Source organism: Gadus morhua, chromosome 5 (assembly GCF_902167405.1).
Source record: "Gadus morhua chromosome 5, gadMor3.0, whole genome shotgun sequence".
NCBI lineage: Eukaryota > Metazoa > Chordata > Actinopteri > Gadiformes > Gadidae > Gadus > Gadus morhua.
In genome coordinates this window covers 17,304,568-17,322,067 of record NC_044052.1, presented here as the reverse complement: position 1 = coordinate 17,322,067, position 17,500 = coordinate 17,304,568, and the positions used below count along the sequence as shown (strand labels likewise).

The 17,500-nt window shown below is 43.6% G+C and overlaps 1 protein-coding gene across 1 annotated transcript; it reads left to right on the top strand.

Moving 5' to 3' along the window:
- Positions 1–12,311: 12,311 nt before the first annotated feature.
- Positions 12,312–17,134, top strand: LOC115544213 (flocculation protein FLO11-like). Its single transcript, XM_030357069.1, has 2 exons — positions 12,312–14,368; positions 17,045–17,134. The coding sequence occupies exon 1, from the start codon at positions 12,562–12,564 to the stop codon at positions 14,293–14,295; it is 1,734 nt and encodes a 577-aa protein (XP_030212929.1). The 5' UTR covers positions 12,312–12,561; the 3' UTR covers positions 14,296–14,368; positions 17,045–17,134.
- The last annotated feature ends 366 nt before the right edge of the window (positions 17,135–17,500 follow it).

Sequence of the window (17,500 nt, the reverse complement as noted above, 5' to 3'; positions counted from 1 at the left end):
AGGACAGGTGAATCTTGACTTTCTCTAAAGAAGGGAAATGTGTGAAGTGTTAGATCAACCAAAGATCAACCAGTTTACTGGAATAGCTCAAAGGTGCATCTCCTAAACCATGAACTGGCAATTATAGCTGGAGCAAAACACATTGTTACATTGTCTGAGAATTTGTGGCCCAACAGACAGGAACGTCAGGAGGTGTAGGATGACTGCACTGTAATTCCTACAGCCATGCATGTACAGTTCACCCTAAGTAGATTTTCCTATGTTCACATTTCTAGCAATGACATGGTCTGTCAACAAATTACAGTACAAACAGTCAAAGCGTAAATGTGAATCTTGGCCAGTCTCTTGCAATCAATCTCCCACATACACTAAGGTGTAACTTACAATTTACAATAATTGTCTTCAAAACTTTAGCCATGGTTTACATCAGAACATCCCTCCAGAGTACACTGTTATATTGACAACATGACTAAGCAATTTGACTGTCTTATCCGTACACAATGACACAAGGACTTGTCATTTTGATGGCACTGACATGTTCATTGACATAGATATTTACTTTTGAGAAAAAAACTAAGCATTTTGAGCAAGAGACTTGCTTTTACATGAAATCCATGGTGTTTTGCTATTTGTACGAATTGTTTTGAGAAATGCACTTACTGTTTTGCATTTCAATTCAGATCTGAGTAACGTACCAAAGCGACTGGGAAAAACTGTAAATGTTATTTACTGTGCAGCTGTGAGGTATTGCTATCCTTGAGTGTTTATAATGGGAAATAAAGATAGCTAGATAGATACACAGATAGGCAGACAGACAGATATAAGACAGACAGGCAGTCAGACAGACAGACTTGTAGGTAGATAAAGAGAGAGAGAGAGAGAGAGAGAGAGAGAGAGAGAGAGAGAGAGAGAGAGAGAGAGAGAGAGAGAGAGAGAGAGAGAGAGAGAGAGAGCACGGAAGAGACAGGGAATGAGTCAGAGAGAGAGAGAGAGAGAGAGAGAGAGAGAGAGAGAGAGAGAGAGAGAGAGAGAGAGAGATGAGAGAGAGGAGAGAGAGCACGGAAGAGACAGGGACAGAGACAGAATGAGAGAGAGAGGGAGAGAGCAAGAAACCGAGACTGAGAGTTAGACAGAGAGAGGAAGAGAGAAAGACTGAAAGAGAGAGTGAGACAATGAGAAAGTAGAGAGCAAAAGAGAGAGACTGGATGAGACACAGTGAGAATGAGAGAGAGAGACGGGAGAGGGAGAGAGAATGATAGAACGAGGGGGAGGTATTATGGGAATAAATAGTGTGTGTGTCTTTGGATGTGCAGTTACTAAAAAAGACTAGATAGATAGATAGACAGACAGACAGACAGACAGACAGACAGACAGACAGACAGACAGACAGACAGACAGACAGACACCATTAAGTACATAAATACAAGTTTGCAGAAGTCAGCTTTAATATTTCATGGTTCAGGTTCACAGTAATGTCTCTTTAAACTTGCACTGCATATCAGACCAGCGATCTCCCCATCACTCGCAGACCGACAACATGACCCCAGTTGATATGAATCGTCTTCTTGGAGTATTTGGAAGAGAAAAACATCAGACAGCAGTGGCCGTAATGAAATGTCAGATATTCTGTATGTGTTTTATTAAAGTAAAGGAGCCATTTATTGATTTCTTTCTCCACATCCTCTGGGGTTCCAAAGGGACAATATATTATAAAGTAACAGATTTCCATCGAGTGTGTGTGTGTGTTTGCCTGTGCACAGGTGGCTCATTAGGCTTATGGAAGTTCAGTTATTAACAGGCTGGCCAACTTTTAATAGTATTTGTATTTAGCCTAACATTTTTCAAACATGTCCTTGGTACACAGTGTTATTTTGAATGTTTTCACTTGCTGTGTTTGTGTATGTGTGTGTGTGTGTGTGTGTGTGTGTGTGTGTGTGTGTGTGTGTGTGTGTGTGTGTGTGTGTGTGTGTGTGTGTGTGTGTGTGTGTGTGTGTGTGTGTGTGTGTGTGTGTGTGTTGTGTGTTTGTGTGTGTTTGTGTGTGTGAATGAGAAACTGAATGTTCTCACTTGTTGTGTGTGTGTGTCACTTCCAGTGCGACCACTTTGTAGAGCTGACAACAGTTAACAATAAATAATGTTATTTATAAGAATAAATGTGCCTCTTCGGTAAGTGCAGACTGTTGAGCTAATTCCAGTTTATATTTCACAATACTCCATGATTGCGTGTCATCATGGATGGGTTCTGTGTAGCGTAGGGGACACAGGCAGCTTGGCTGTGGGATGCGTTTTGGGGGCGGTAAACGAGGTATAACTCTATTTCTTCAACGCGACAGCCCCCGAATAGATTAGAATTAAATTTGGAGATGAACCCAGTGGAACCGCCTATGGGATTAACTTCCTGCTCAACGTGCAAATTCTCACACAATGAGACAGAAGCCGACAGTAAATGGTAAGAACAACTGATCCAAATATAGAAAGAAATTGTTGCACACTCTGGCTCCATATGTGTTTCTCTTTCGGCCCTCAGGCCTTCTTCAACATCAATGTAATAAATAATGATCCCACCACTGATCTCTAGGGCTTCAGCTCATTGCTCCTCTGGTACTCACCATGAGAGCCCCCCCCCCCTCACGTGTTGCCTATCTGGGCGTATGCTATAGAAAGCTTGAGAGCTTGCTTTTTGTTCCAGCTTTGTGTCTCTGGCATGCTACTTTAATGAAAGGAAAGCACGCCACAAAAAGCCTGGGTGTTTAGGGGATAACGGATCCGTTTCTGTTTTTGTCTTTGTCTCTGTCTTTTGGCTGCAAGAGAGGGGAAATGGGTACATAAGACAAGTTAAGAACATTATGTTAATTCTCTAATTCTGTGACCCGTAATTAAATATCATCTGCAGCTCAGAATAGCTGTCTCCCCAAAGACAGTGCATATCATATAGAGCTCCTGGAGTCTGCTAACAGCACAATCCCTTTGTCCCCCACGTTGTGGTTCACTCTGGACTTCAAGGAGTGAACGCTGATTGGCTGTCATGACCAACCATCGAGCGAAATTCACCAAAAATATTGGAACTCACAAAATCCAACACTTGTCTTTTAGCGTCACACTATTTTCCTTTCCCTCGCATTCGACGCTCTGGACTTTGATAGAATAAGTGCTTTTTAAAATATATATCAATTACAGATTGCCAAGACATCTAATACTTTCCGGCTCTACTATTTTGTCACAGTTTTAAATATTTACAAAATTCCCTGTGTACTGTAGCAACAACCACTGTTGCAGTAAAAAAACATTAGCTCTCTTAACACTTCATCGCCTTGATTTATTTATGTATCCCAGATATTTGGGCATGATATTTATTTGGGCGTTTGACTCAAAGCCAAAAGGCGCTGGGTTCTGACCTGAATGTCGGTCTATGTGTACTGTAAAAAAACACCAAGCAAAAAATTGCGTTTGCAACTCAATTTAAACACAATGCCACTCTATGAAAAAACATGAAGAACCCTTCCCCGTAGCCCTCCTGCTCAGAGTTAGGTGTTGCGGCATTCAAGTAATGGAGTGTCCTCAAAAGGGTGTCGAAGGAGACAGCGGGAACACTCCATTGATTCGAAGCGTCTCAGCGGATGTATGCGCCACCTAAATTAGCGCCAGTGAGATGTTGTTGTGTGTGCGTTGCCCACAAACACACACACAGACACAAACTGGCTTCAGAACCCCCAATCAATTCAGGACCCTTCCTATCGAGCTGGTGGAGAATCAGGTCGATGAGATGGGTCTGATGTATTATTTAGTTATCAAAACATCACAATTCCCTTAAGTAGCCTACCAAACTTGGGGGATCGTAGATCGTACGCATAAATCGGTGTAAATTATTGACGTGCAGTTTATAACTGCTTGGTAACTGTGGATGCCGACGTCGTGCAACACGGTAGATGGGATGAAACTGCAGAATGCAAATGATAATATTATAATATGGCCATCCGGTCGTATCCATGAGAATTGAGATATTCGTAACATTTGAATCAAGAGAAGTGTCAATGACATTTATTCTCAGGGAGACTACAGACATTTCCACCACCACAGAAGACCCTATCAAGGCTTATCCGAGGGGATGGGAGCAGATGAGAGAGGAGCGGACGAGAGAGATAGTGGGAAAGTGAGTGGAGAGAGAGAGAAGAGAGAGAGATGAGAGAGAGAGAGAGAGAGAGAGAGAGAGGAGAGAGAGAGAGAGAGAGAGAGAGAGAGAGAGAGAGAGAGAGAGAGAGAGAGAGAGAGCTAGAGAAAGAGAGATCTTAATGACACCTAAAGCTGGTCATTCTTGTCATGTTGCCATAGAAACTGGAGGGCGATGGTATCTGTTGGGGTGGTAGCAGCTTGGCGTGGGCAAGTTTACCTGAGCTGTAACAAATTAATATGTCGCCGATCGTAGCGTAGCGTATCTTTACACCCTGCATAAGTAAAATGTATGTTACGTAAAATCATACATAATACGTATGCATGATTGTCACTCTCTTGTGTTTGTGTGTGTGTGTTTGCCTGCAAATGTGTATTTGACCTTATCTGTGTGTGTTTTTGTTTGTATGTGTGCGTGTGCGTGTGTGTGTGTGTGTGTGTGTGTGTGTGTGTGTGTGTGTGTGTGTGTGTGTGTGTGTGTGTGTGTGTGTGTGTGTGTGTGTGTGTGTGTGTGTGTGCAGACATTTCAGTGTTTGTTAAATCTACCTGCGGATGTCGTTGGTCCTGATCAAACAACCAGGCAAATGGTAGAGAGAGCCATGGCAAGCTACCAAAGCCAACAGACGCCAAACCTGACAGGTGGAGCCGGCAAATAACTCATTTAATTAACGGTAGTTTGCGATGGATTCTTTTTTCCTTCAAGGTCGACTTATCATTGCCTGACCTCATATATCATCAACAACAACAACAACAACAAAGGTTTACAATTCCATCTGTTAACACGACATCATCAGTCCATGGAGGTCAATTGATTTCTTGATGGATGAATCAATAGTACAGTGTGCTTAGGTTAAAAGACTGTATCCTTCCAGGAAATATGTGTTCAGCTAATAAAAGGAAAAGTTTATACATATATATATATATGTTTGTCGTGAACATCACAACACACAGGGGGAAGTGGTTACCGGGGACCGGCAAAGCCCATGTCTACATCTGCTGGCCATTGAGCAGTAATGGAGATTAATGGAGGAGCAGCAGCTCCCCTCCTCCCGCGCGCCTCTCTGCCCTCCCTCTGCCTCCATACCACCCAGACACTGCCGTTCTCAGTCAATTAATGATTAAAGCCATTGTCTGCAGAATAAAGAGTACATACAGGCTATACTGTTTATGAATTTGTGTATTATTGCCGCTTTGTGTCCTACATAGACAAGTTTAACTTGAGTTTAAAGGCTCCAAATAAATCTCCTGCATCGCAGTGGATCCCCCTGAAAGACTGTTGAACTGTTGATTCCACACAAAGAGAGCTCAAACGGCAGGTTAAACATTTGCCGATGGATCGTGAGATTAAGCAGTTGCACTGCTTAATCTCTTCTCTTCTTTGGCCAGAGGTTATTGCCCACAACGCCAGTGGGCCGATAGGCGTAGGGCAGACTACCCTTCACCTCAACCTCTGTCTCCCCAGCTGTTCTCTGACTCAAGGCAGTCTCCGTGCCATGAATTATTCAACATGTCAATGTCATGGCTGAGGAAGAGAGCATGGCAGGTGCATAACAGGTGCGAAGCATATAAGGAAGAAAATTCACGTTCAGCCATGGCAATTTTCTTGATCTATTCGTATTTTTCGACATTCCCTTTTAGTGCTGAAGTGTAGTACTAACTGAAAATAAAAAGTTATGTGCTCATTTTCCTACCTAACCAATAGATGAACAGTTATGTACGTTTATATTAATTCAATGTTAACTGTCCAACCATTTCGGAAATTCAAGTCCCTACTTTTTTATTATGTGATGCCATCTCTGGATTGTCTATTTCTAAACCTCTCCTTCTCAGAGAATTGAAAACAGTTATGGAAAATGTCTGTGCTCCTCAGATTGTATTGTGAAGGATTCCATTTTTATGATCAGTGGATATTCCTCACAGAACTACCGAACACTGCATTTTCGCTGGCGAAATTATGTCTATCTTTATGAATGTGTAGGATTAGAAACAGCCATACAAACAGCTCAGTAATGTACTTCTTCAGAGAGAGAGGAAGAGGCAATGTTAGTATTTTCTATTTCCATGACATTTTTTTCCACCTCGTGAGGGGTGGGGTGAGTGCATGTGTGATTGAATGGAGGATGCTGGGAAGATTCAAGGGCTAGAGTGACCTCAGAGAGAACTGTGGAGGGTCAACAGGGGATGAGGAAGTAGTACTTTCATAAAAAAATATATAAATAGGCATATATATATATATATATATATATATATATGTATATATATATATAATATATATATATATTATATATATATATAAACACATGTATATATATATATACTGAGAGAGTGTCTATGTATGTGTGTATGTATGTGTATGTTTTCTAATGTGTGTCTATGTTCCCGTGTTCCTGTGTGTGTCAGTGCATGTGTATGTGTGTGTGTTTCAACATTTTCTTCAAATCGTCATTTGAATAATTTTTTTCACCCTCTTCAAAAAATCATTCGTACACTCATACAAACCTTCATACGTCACACATAAACATATGATGTATCAAGTGGCTGACACTGCAGACTTTGCACACTGTGAGCAGCATGTGAAGTGTGTGTTGTCCCACTTGGCAGCAAGCAGAATACATCTCCTGGCTCAGTGGTGCGGACTCCTGCAGAGCCTAGTGGGGAAGCTGTCATACTCATTTGGCCATGTTATTATGTATGGTACCTTCAAAGAACGCCACAAATCAAAAAGACAATTATTGATGTGCCATTCTCCCCTACAGGACCTGGGGGGTGGGGGAGTTCAGTGGGGTCGTGCTCATTACAGCCAAATCCCTCCATCGAGAAAAATGTACCCTCACAAACCGAAAAGCGCTTACAAATTGTCGGAACGCTTGTAGCCATAACAACAAGCAAACAAAAAGGCAAAATAGCAACGGAACAAATACCTGGCACTGTGAAGTTAATTGAGTTGACTAGAAGGTCAGAGCAGTGTTTTTTTGTGGGTTAGAGTTTGATTGGGGAAGAAGAGTAACTGGAAGCAACCATATTGAGCACCATTAATCAATGAGATAGAGTTCTGCACTCTGAGTGTCCGAGGGGAAATCAGGAGGATTAGTTCATCAGTTTAATAAAAATTAGTTTAATAAAGATTCTGACAAGAGTGATTTTATTCCAAGAAGGCATTTGATGTTTAATTGCAGTGTTACAAAAGACTTACGTTATAAAGACAGATCAATAGAGTGCAACAGTGACAAGTCAACCACGCAGGGCGACAGCCAGCTCGTCGGGAGCAGTCAGGGAGAGGTGTCTTGCTCAGGTATACCTTAACACTCGGGCTAGGAGGAGCCGGGGATCAAACACGCAGCCTTGTTGGTGAAGGTACTCCCGGGCTGCGTCTCTACCTTGCTTGGAGCGATCAAAAGCAAGAGAAGATGCGAAGGAGTGCTAAGACGGAGGAGCAAGGTTCAGGAGCTTGTAGAAGAGGAGCCAGCTGAAGCTGTTGCACTCTAGCTGCTAGGTCTGCCTCGGCAGCAGCTATTGCCTCCACAGTCTTGGAGGTGGAATCTAGCCGTGACTAGTGTTCTCCAAACATTTGCCCCATGAATGTCGAGGATATTCTTCAGTTTGATTATTATTGGGTTCATAGTATGGTCAGATGGTAAGTCAGGTGTGTGTGGGATCGGAACACAGAAAAAAGTTCCAAAGATTTATTTAAAGCAGAGCAAGGCTTCAGCTCAAACAATAAGAAATAAAATGCAACACAACAAGGGCAAAAGGCCACTGTTGACAATATTGACATCAGGGACAAAAACCAAAGAATAAAAGAAAGAAAAAGCCAGGTCACCATTGGGAGTCTAGTCCAGGAGCAGGCAAAAAGGTCAAAGCAGGTAAATCTAAAAACAGGCTGACAAGCAGGCAGAAACAAGACAGTGAGAACTGACTAGGCAAGCTATGTAAAAGCATTAAAACAATCTGACAAGGTTGCACCAACAATACAGGTTATAAATTGGCTGAGCAGTTACCACACAATGAGGAACAGGGAAGCAGGAAAAAAGGCGAGAAACAGACCAAGGCAGGGTCCACATGTATTGGGCCGAGTCAGAAGCACAACAAACATAAACACATGGTGGACAAAAACACAAAATAACCAGCAGGAGGCCGCAGAGTCAATGAGGCCAAAACAGAGGTGATGACTCCATCCAAGAACTTTCCCACAACAAAGCGTATTGTTTCTCCGTTTGGAGCAGTCCTACAGTCGACCTGATTCTTTGACTAGATTGGCAGGTTGCTCCCTCTTCCTCTCTTCTGACTTATTGATAAGAGACTGCAGGAGTCTTGTTCACAAACTCTCTCCAGCTAATCTTATTTTAAGGGTATCTTTGTCTTGTAGTTGCAACCACTGAATGCACAGATTTTATAACTTTGAGTTTTTTTGTACAGGCCAAGGTTAAACATTACATTTTTTTTTTTTTTGGTCGACAGGATACATAGGATATATTCCTAATGTTCTCGGATGTGCTCGGGGCAGAGGGTGCTAGTTGGATTTCCACAGGAGATAATTGGGCCCACTGCGTCCTCCACACAGAGGGGCATACATATGCACCACACAGCCATGTGGTCGTAGTCATGGCAACAGGGATTTTGGGGGATACCCCAATTTGTTTGGTTTTCCGAGCAAACAGTTAAGACATACAACCAAATTTTCCTCTCCATCTCCCTCTTTCCTTCTCTCTCATGTGTTCTGGCTGTTCATGTGCTGTATGGAATTACATACTTGCTTGTATGTAAGTGTATGCATACTGTATGTATACAATCAAGTAACGATTTTTAACACAACAAAACATGCTTGAAACCAAACTGCAAAAAACTGCTTTTCACGGTACGAGAAATCCCTGTCAGGCTGTACAGCAACATGAAAAAACAACAACAATTGATGTTTATCAGATGAACCATTACACAATGTATTTTGGTTGATAAAGTCATAACATAACAAATTTAATGTTTTTGGTTAGCAAAAACCCCACCAAGATTGCTATATTTTCATTAGAGCCCAAATGGTTGTTGCAGAAATCAAAGGACACCAAGCACTGATTGATTGATTGATGACATTTTATGTCTTAATCCGCTGACTTTAACTCTGCTTGACGATAACAACTATAAAACTAGGTATATATTATTACGTATGTAGAAGTATTCACACCTTGTTGCCAGTAGAGGCACCGAGGTGTTACCTGTTGGGACACAAATACAGCAACAATGTCTATGGATTATCCTACATGACCTTGAATGAATGGAATGACATTGAACGGAAATCACTGCATTGGCTTGAACAAAACCCCACTGAACTTATGCATTGCCAGGAGAAAGGAAGAGAAAGGTTGATAAGGACAACAGTATATTCAATGGCAAACATAAAAAATAGAATTCAATGACACACACACACACACACACACACACACACACACACACACACCACACACACACACACACACACACACACACACACACACACACACACACACCTCACACACACACACACACACACACACACACACACACACACACACACACACACACACACATAAACACACACACACACACACACACACACACACACACACACACACACACACACACACACACACACACACACACACACACACACACACACACACACACACACACACACACACACACACACGCACAGTGGGAACAACCGTTCGATTGAGGTGTATTCAAGAGATCATTAAGGAAGTGATGTTGTATGTAGCCACAAGAGGGCGCACGTGTACATGCAGAAACGTATGAAGCCTTGCTTCATTGCGGATTAATAAACGTTTGTGTTAAAAGTCACTAGTGAATACGTTGGTTTTGTTTGGAAACACAATTGTGTATGGCGTACAGCAGGATGTGCATTTGTTGGATTTATTTAAATTATGGGAATACCTCAGTAATCCTCCTATCCAGAATTCGCAGTGTATTGCAAATGCTTAATTAGGCTGTACAGACATTCTCCACTTGCAGTCTTTTCTCTTCCCGAAAGGAAAACGATGTGTAGTGACAAGGAGTTGCCTTGATATGGAAATGTTTTTTTTTGACAGACATGGCTGTCAAACTCCTTACCGTCAAAAAACGTCTTTGACATTTCCTGTAGGCCCAAGTGTCTGTTGTTGCACTCGCGTTTAGAGAGCATTGTATATCTCCTGCCTCTCCCACTCCTTTTCTCTCTCTCTCTCTCTCTGCTCACTCTCTGGCTCTCTGTCTGTCTCTCTCTGTTTCTCATCCTCTCTCGGGGTATTACATCCTCCTTCTATTCATTCCTCTCCATGGACTCAAACGAGAACAAAAAAAAACTACTATAATAGGAACAGGTTTTGTTCATGTGCTCATTAAAATAAAGAGAGAACAGAATGTGAGTGTGAATGGTACCATCTAGAAGTAAGTAGAATCAGAGGAAGAAGAGTAGTGTTTCGTTAGAGGTCTACGGAGCTATATGATTGATGGTTTCATATTGCTGTGAAATTGTGAAACTGAAACTGTTGGGAGAGATGGACTTATTATTGCACTCATCTGAACAGCAGGTGCTCCTGTCTTTGGAATTTGATACTTGTAATGTGTAAAAACAAAACATTCAATTTGAACAAAATAATGGTTCGATAACTACTTGATTCCCTTAAAAATGGTTCCATTGAGAGCATTAGTATTGGGGACAGGGTTTTACCTCAACACCCACAGAGCCATTAATTACTCTACTTTGGCTAACCAGGGCGGAATCAATGGCCAGGGTACTATTGATGTCTCACTGACACACAGCCTACATGTTGTCACGCTGCAAAATGCAGAGGGAGTCCAGGGCCAGGCAGCACTTTTCCTCTTGTTTCAGTTTAAACTTCTTCTCTCTCCTATGTTCTAGTATGTTCTGATGTATGCTTCTCATCACCTCTTCCACATCTAGCCATGCACGTTTAAAAGCACCACATAGGATGAGATGTGAACCATAGAGGGTCAGTCACTTTGAGGTTTGGGATAGCATCACAAACATTACCTCAAAAAAGTTAATTGAGTCTAACTCGATAAATTAACTTGTATGTTCATGTAAACAGACTAGTATTCATTTGAAACATGTCAGGTACAAACCAATGAATTCTAGTTTACATGAACATACAAGTTAACTATCATTACCGTTAAGCCTTGTTCGCTGACTTTCATTTTTACCCATTAACAGGATCATGTCCGTGCATTGTGTAAGGGGTTGGAGGTTTAGTTTCTCCAGAAAGCATTGCGATAAAAAAGGACTAATTCTGTGTCTTGCCACAGACATATAGCCATTAAAGAGAGACTTAGATAGATGGATCCGTTCTTTAGGTGCTGAGGCGAATGGTACAATAGCCGACCCTGGAAGTATTTCAAACGACCCGCTGTTTATTAACACATCTCTCTGTTCTCCCCCACACACATCAAAGTGTTGGGTTCCTTAAAAATGCCATGCATCAGTTGAATCAGTTGAGAGTCGCTTAAATAATTTAAAGTAATTAATTCTTGACTAAATGTTTTGAGATATTACTCATATTGTCCATATACAGCCAGAGTTGGGGAAAAAAAGATTGGCAAGTGTTTTAATCAAATCCTACAAATACAAACAAAATATGCAGTAGGGAGGAAACGGTTAACCGTTTTACGATAAAACGGGGTAAAATCCCAAACGTTTATCATTACCGTGTCAAATTGAATCATCATTAAAACCCTGATATTAATTTAACCGCAGTTTACCGTTAGCCGGTTACCCTTTCATCCCTCATAACCAAAGTTAGCAACGGTTTCTCCACTTTTAGACTATCTTAACCATTGTTAGCTACACAAAGGACTATTACAACCCCAAACAAAAAATAGTCATTGAATGAAAAGTTATTTATTTTAAAACTTCCCGTGCACAGTAAAAGCAATCTTTCCCATGTCATTTGATCTACAATATGAGCACGAAAACAAACACTACCTAGAGTATATGTGTGAGCTATTGATTTTGGGCCTCTAAGCTTTACTGCTGCCGACAAATCCAGTTCTGTGCGGTAATACAATCAATATCGTTGACCTGAATATACAGCATTTCACTGCATCCCTATCAATACACATATTCATTACAGAAAATGCCCAGACAATACAATCAGCGATCTATAGTTCTATTTAGAACAAAAAAAGAAAATCGTCAATGTTGGTCGACATCCAAACAACTATCAAATACTAACCTCATAGCCACCCTCATTCGGCACCGAGCTGAAGTGCTGAAATGGTGTCAGCTCTGTTTATTGGAGCAGCCAGGGCGCTCTGTGGGAGGCCTGACAAACAAGGGACACCAACAGAGATAGGGCAGAGCCATCGAGAAGGTGGAACCATTGCAAAACAGCCCAACAAAAGCTTGCCATGGTTCACTTGTGTGTCTCCATTTCCGCAGAGGGTCCCCGGTTGGAGTCTGTACTGAAAGAATCGTCAAGAAAACCCCGGAAAGGTAAGAAGACGACTTTTGACATGACCACCTCCAGGAACCCGCCTTCAAGAACCAGGATGTCCTCGTCCCGTCAAGACCGCGGCTCCTGTTCTTCTACAGCCTCCTGTCCCGTGTTTGCGGGCTCCTACAGTGACCAGGAAGAAGACCCTCCACCACGGCACAGGTCTTCACCCCTACTCAAAACCACACTCTCCAAACTTAACCACTCCACACAAACCACCCACAATGGCTCCCTGCCCAGCCTCCAGGGATCTGAAGCCTCTCTGCGAGGAGCAACCCCGGCCGCACGAGGCGCCCCTTGGAACCGAAAAGGATCTCTAACCGGACTCCAGAATTCCATAGCAAAACTGAAGGGTTCCATCTTGGGGCTGAAGCGTCGGTCGATAGGCCCCCACCAGAACTCTCCAGCTCCGTCCAGCTCTACTGAAGGAAGCTCCAGCTCCAGCCTGCTGAGTGTTAGCTCCAGTGAAGACGATGGCAGCTGGGACACCAACAGTTGGAGCTCCGGGATCACCTGCCTTCTACGCCACCCTGCCGAACAGCAGGGCAGCCAGGGCCTCCAGATCTATCCGGGCTCCACCGGTAAGGGTAAAGGCGGCCAGACGTCTGATTCTGACGCGTCATTGCCCGAGGTCATTTACCAGAATCTCACCTTCTCTCGGCCCATCGATGAACCCGAAGACGCACGTTTTGCCCAGAGCGCCTCCTTCCTGTCCAAGAAGAAAGCTCAGAGCATGTTCATGTCCAACAACAGTCCAAGTGTTTCACCAACAACCGTGAACCATCATAAGAGGGCCGAGAACCGGCTCAAGTTCTCCCAGTTTTTGAACGAGGTGACATGCAGGGTTCTACAGTTCAAAGAAGGCCGTCCTCAGCCCGGCTCCACCCTCCAACATGGGTACCAATCCCCGTCGCCTGAGCCACCATCCACTCCTTCTCCGCTTCGACCATCGTTACCACCAACAACCACAAAAACAACCGCTAGAGTCACAACAACGGAACCGCAGCCCATGGCGGGTATGTGGCGCAGCCCAACCACGGCGGACCTCCAGATGATCCAAGAGGAGGATTCCAGGGACTTGGCCGGCTCCATTCATCGCTGGAGCAAGTCCCTGCCCAGCTGCCGGGTCCTGGAGCCTTCCGATGTACCCAGGAAGGTGAACAGAGAGAGATATTCATACCCCGAGCGTGACCTGGCACTATGTACGAAGATCCAGTCACAGCCGTCCACAGGCCGGCTGTATTTGGAGACAGATATTGACAGGGTGCGACGGCTGGATGAACTGGCGGCTGACGGCACCCTGGTGACGGATGGGCAGGAGATGGGGTCGGAGAAGCCTGACGAGGGTGAGGAAGAAGAAAGGGAGAGAATAAGGGAGCCGTTGTGGGAGAAGACTGGGCAGAGGGCTGATGCGACCGATAAGGAGGAAGAAACGAGGGAGAAGCCAAAGGAAATCCACTCGAAGAGAGACAGACGGAAGGATAAAGGGATGGACAAAGTGTCCGAGAGGCCAAGTGGGGAAGAGAGAGGGGTGCCGGGAGAGAGGGAGAGGGGGAGAGAGAAGCGGAAAAAAAGTGGTGTGGGACAGTCAGGAACCTCCACATTCCTCTGGATCAAGCTCCAATGGGAGGAGAACCCCGGGCCCTGATCTGCGGTGGCCAGAGGGTTTTCCCAGGATGTCCTACAGGTCCACCTCCCTGCCGAGACCTACCTTCAGCACTGTGAGTATTATATAACATCTACAGCAATGTGTTTCTTGCTTTAAAGTGGCATAAAAAAGTAACTTTTTTGGGAAACATGTAATTACTAGAAAGAACTTTTTTTTTTATCTAATGATGTTAAATTAACCTAAAGTGATACATACATACATTTAGCAGACGCTTTTATCCAAAGCAACTTACATCCATTCCTACACACATACACACACCGACGGCGGAGTCAACCATGCAAGGCGACTGCCAGCTCGTCGGGAGCAGTTAGGGTTAGGTTTCTTGCACAGGGAAACCTCATCACTCAGCTAGGAGGAGCCAGGGATCGAACTAGCACCCTTTTACGAGACAATCAGCTCTACCTCCTGTATTAAGCCGACCTCAATTAACTCTATTAATTAAATTATGCATTAATTACTTTATTGTTTGAGTGGTTCATTAATGTTGTAGTTATTTGCATCTCATGGCCCAAACTTTCTGAGGAATGATACATTACACACGCAATATGTTAATATCCCATATGCCAGAAAATTATGTTTGGGATATCAACTAATAAACCCTTATTTAATATTCCACTCGTCGCCTGGAGTTAAAGGAAAAGATTTTTGAACACATTCCTTCCTCTTCTTGGTTGGTTTGAAGGTAGCTGGATATGAATAATTCAACATCCACCCTCTATTTTTTTTATGTAGTGTAGAGTTTTAAGGTTTGAAATGGAGTAGGCCGGTCTCTCACACACTAGGCTTCTTTCCTGCTTGTAAAAAATCTGGTGAACCTTGACCGACTCCAATACACTAGGACACCCCTGAAACCACAGGTTTGACATTTACAGTAAATGCCCACTGCACATCCACTTTTGCAATATATTTTTTTAATACAGCTGTATGCTGTACATAGTGGATTTCACTGCATGAGCTTAATTATCAATGATCATCAGGTCTCTATGTCATCAAAATATGTGTAACTGTACAGATATCTAGTGCCCATACAATAGTTATACTATTGTATGGGCACTGTTGAAAATCTGGCAACAGATCGAAAATTTGCTGCATTCTAGGAATTCTCTCTCTCTCTCTCTCTCTCTCTCTCTCTCTCTCTCTCTCTCTCTCTCTCTCTCTCTCTCTCTCTCTCTCTCTCTCTCTCTCTCTCTCTCTCTCTCTCTCTCTCTCTCTCTCTCTCTCTCTCTCAGGTTTCATTCAGCAGCCAGTATGAGTCATGCTGCTGTAGTGCTGGTTGCTAACACCCACTGCTTCTAACACCAGAGGGTCTACTGTTGCTCTGGTCAATAACATGTAGTGAACTTGTACAACACAGGTGTGCCTGGGGAATCCCTTCACAGTCGTTTAGACACCATGCAACTACATGGTATAAATATGAGCATATCTATACTACGCATGCATCATGTTGTACACAATATGTATCATGTTTTCATATGTGTATCATGGATGGAGGGAAAGAGGAAGGATAGGATTTGAATCAGATGGTCCACAGACAGTTTAGAAAACAATGATCGGTATTGATTATCCGTGTAGCCATGGGGCTGGGCCAGTTTGACATATTGTATCTGTAATACTATGATTATATATGCCTAAAGAGACGCAAGCATGGCATGTCTGTGGAATGACATGAATGGCAAATCTGGCATTTCATTCTGGCTGCATACAGCCATTTAGACATAACAAGATTAACTTGAAGCATAGAGCAAGACAATCAGAAAGAAAATAATGATTGCCTGTGTAATTTTATATTCATGACTTATAATGGTCTTCAAATATTGCACATTTGTCACCTCACAGACACTTAAACACAGGATGCCGGTTCCACATTAATGCAAATCCTAAAGATGATTTTGATTTGTTTGCCAGAAGCACTGATTCATCTGTATCGATTTTTGATACGTCTATATTTTCATACATCTCCAAACCATCATCAAGCAGTGGATCCATTGTGTGTTAGGCTCTGCACCAAGACTTGTAAATGGCATCACCTTGTAATACAGGCCATGCATAATGCATTCCGCTAGGGGCTCACGTCCCCACAATACATTCAAATGTATGCATTATAAAGGTTGAGGGGTTACATGGTAAATCAACATTTATTATATGATCAAACAAATGCAACTATGAATAACATCCCTTGTTATCTCAAAGAAAAGACACCAGAACTCCCCCCCCCCCCCCCTTTCTCTCTCTCTCTCTCTCTCTCCCCCTCTCTCTCTCTCTCTCTCTCTCTCTCTCTCTCTCTCTCTCTCTCTCTCCCCCTCTCTCTCTCTTGATCTCCAACCCCCTGACTCTGTCTCCTTCCTTCCAGAGTTGTCTGTCTCTCACCGCAGTAAAATTTTTTCCTTTACATTTATTTTTGCAGCCCACTGCATATTTATTTCACACTGTTAATCTATGCTACCCCCCTCCTCCTGGACCTCCTCACCACCCTCCCCTCTCTCTTCTTGCCCTTAATGTTCTCAATGACGACGGCTGTACACATGGTTGTGGCACGACTCAAAGAGACAAAGGGAATAAATATGTTTGCTGGGCTCCTTAAATGCCACGACAAGAGGCACTCTTGTCGTGGCCGATCCGCTTGATATATCAATTGCTATTTTATTATCTCTTCTTTTCCTCTCCTTCTCTCCCTCTTCCCTTCTTCTGCTCTCTGTTCTTCTCCCCTCTCTTCTTCTCTGCTCAACAGGAGTCGGGTGGAGAGATGCAGCGTGAAGCCAGGTTAGACACGCTCCTCACTTTTCCCTTCATCTTCTTCCTCTTCTTCTTCGTCTTCTTCATCCTCCTGCTGTTGACACTACAGCATACTCTGCTTCCTCTCTCTCTCTCTCTCTCTCTCTCTCTCTCTGCATATCTCTCTCCCATTCTCTCCTATCTCTGTTGCACTCTCTCGCTCTCTCCTTCTCTCTGTCTCTCCCCAGCTCCCCCCCCCCCCCCCCCCCCCCCCCCCCCCTCACTCCACCTCCTTCTCCACGCCTCCACCCATTTAATTTAGCTCTCCCTTCCTCGCAGCCCCCTCCCCCCCCCCCATCTTTTCCCCATCCCGGCTCACGCACTCTACCCTTCCTCCCAGCCTCCCTCCCTCCCTTCCCCCTGCTCCCTCCCTCCCTCCCTCCCTCCCTCCCTCCTTCCCTCTCTTTCAGCC